Source organism: Carlito syrichta, unplaced genomic scaffold (genome assembly GCF_000164805.1).
Source record: "Carlito syrichta isolate Samal-C Ts95f unplaced genomic scaffold, Tarsius_syrichta-2.0.1 Scaffold153774, whole genome shotgun sequence".
NCBI lineage: Eukaryota > Metazoa > Chordata > Mammalia > Primates > Tarsiidae > Carlito > Carlito syrichta.
Window position 1 is genome coordinate 2394 of NW_007097870.1, and position 719 is coordinate 3112.

Consider the following 719-nt stretch of genomic DNA (forward strand, 5'->3'; position numbering starts at 1 on the left):
GCGGCCACTGCACTCCAGTCTGGGCGACAGAGTGAGCCTCCAACTCAAAAAAAAAAAAAGGAAAGAGGTGACATGAGAGAGGACGTTGTCTCTTTCTGAGCCTCACCTTCCTTGTCTGTAAAACGGGCGGGTGATCCCTGCGAGGCTTCCCGTGGAGCGGGGTGTGTACAGTTCCCAGCCAAGTGTCTTTTCCACACTCATGGCCACCGCAGCCTTGACCTGCTGGGCTCCGGTGATCCTTGTGCCTCAGCTGCCCAAGTAGCTGGGGCAACAGGCACAAGCCAGCAAGCCCAGCTAATTTTTTGATTTACTGTAGAGATGAGGTCTCCCCAAGTTGCCCAGACTGCTCTTGAACCCGCGGGCTCAGGCAGTCCTCTCACCTCGGCCTGGCAAGTGCTGGGATTAGAGTGTGAGCCAGCGCGCCAGCCTCAGGTGTCCTCTTGATCAACCCAAGTCTTCCTCCCTCCCCCGCACCGGCTGCCCCAGTGTATCCACCGGGACCTAGCCGCCCGCAACGTGCTGGTGACCGAGGACAACGTGATGAAGATTGCCGACTTCGGGCTGGCCCGCGGGGTCCACCACATTGACTACTACAAGAAAACCAGCAACGTGAGTGGGCAGCGAAGCAGGGCAGGGCTGGGCGGGGGTGGCGGCCCGGGGGACCTCCAGGGCCCTGAGACCTCCGGCACCCGCCCGCCTCCCCCGCAGGGCCGCCCGCC

At 61.9% G+C, this 719-nt stretch overlaps 1 protein-coding gene across 1 annotated transcript in view; it reads left to right on the forward strand.

Moving 5' to 3' along the window:
* LOC103252204 (fibroblast growth factor receptor 4-like) overlaps positions 1–719 on the forward strand; it is a gene marked incomplete at its 5' end in the record, with an annotated part of 3568 nt that overhangs the window by 2388 nt on the left and 461 nt on the right. The window contains 2 exons of the mRNA XM_021708986.1: positions 487–609; positions 709–719. The exon at positions 709–719 is cut by the window's right edge and continues 87 nt beyond it. Coding sequence (XP_021564661.1) covers positions 487–609; positions 709–719 — 134 coding nt within the window. The remainder of the gene's footprint in view (positions 1–486; positions 610–708) is intronic.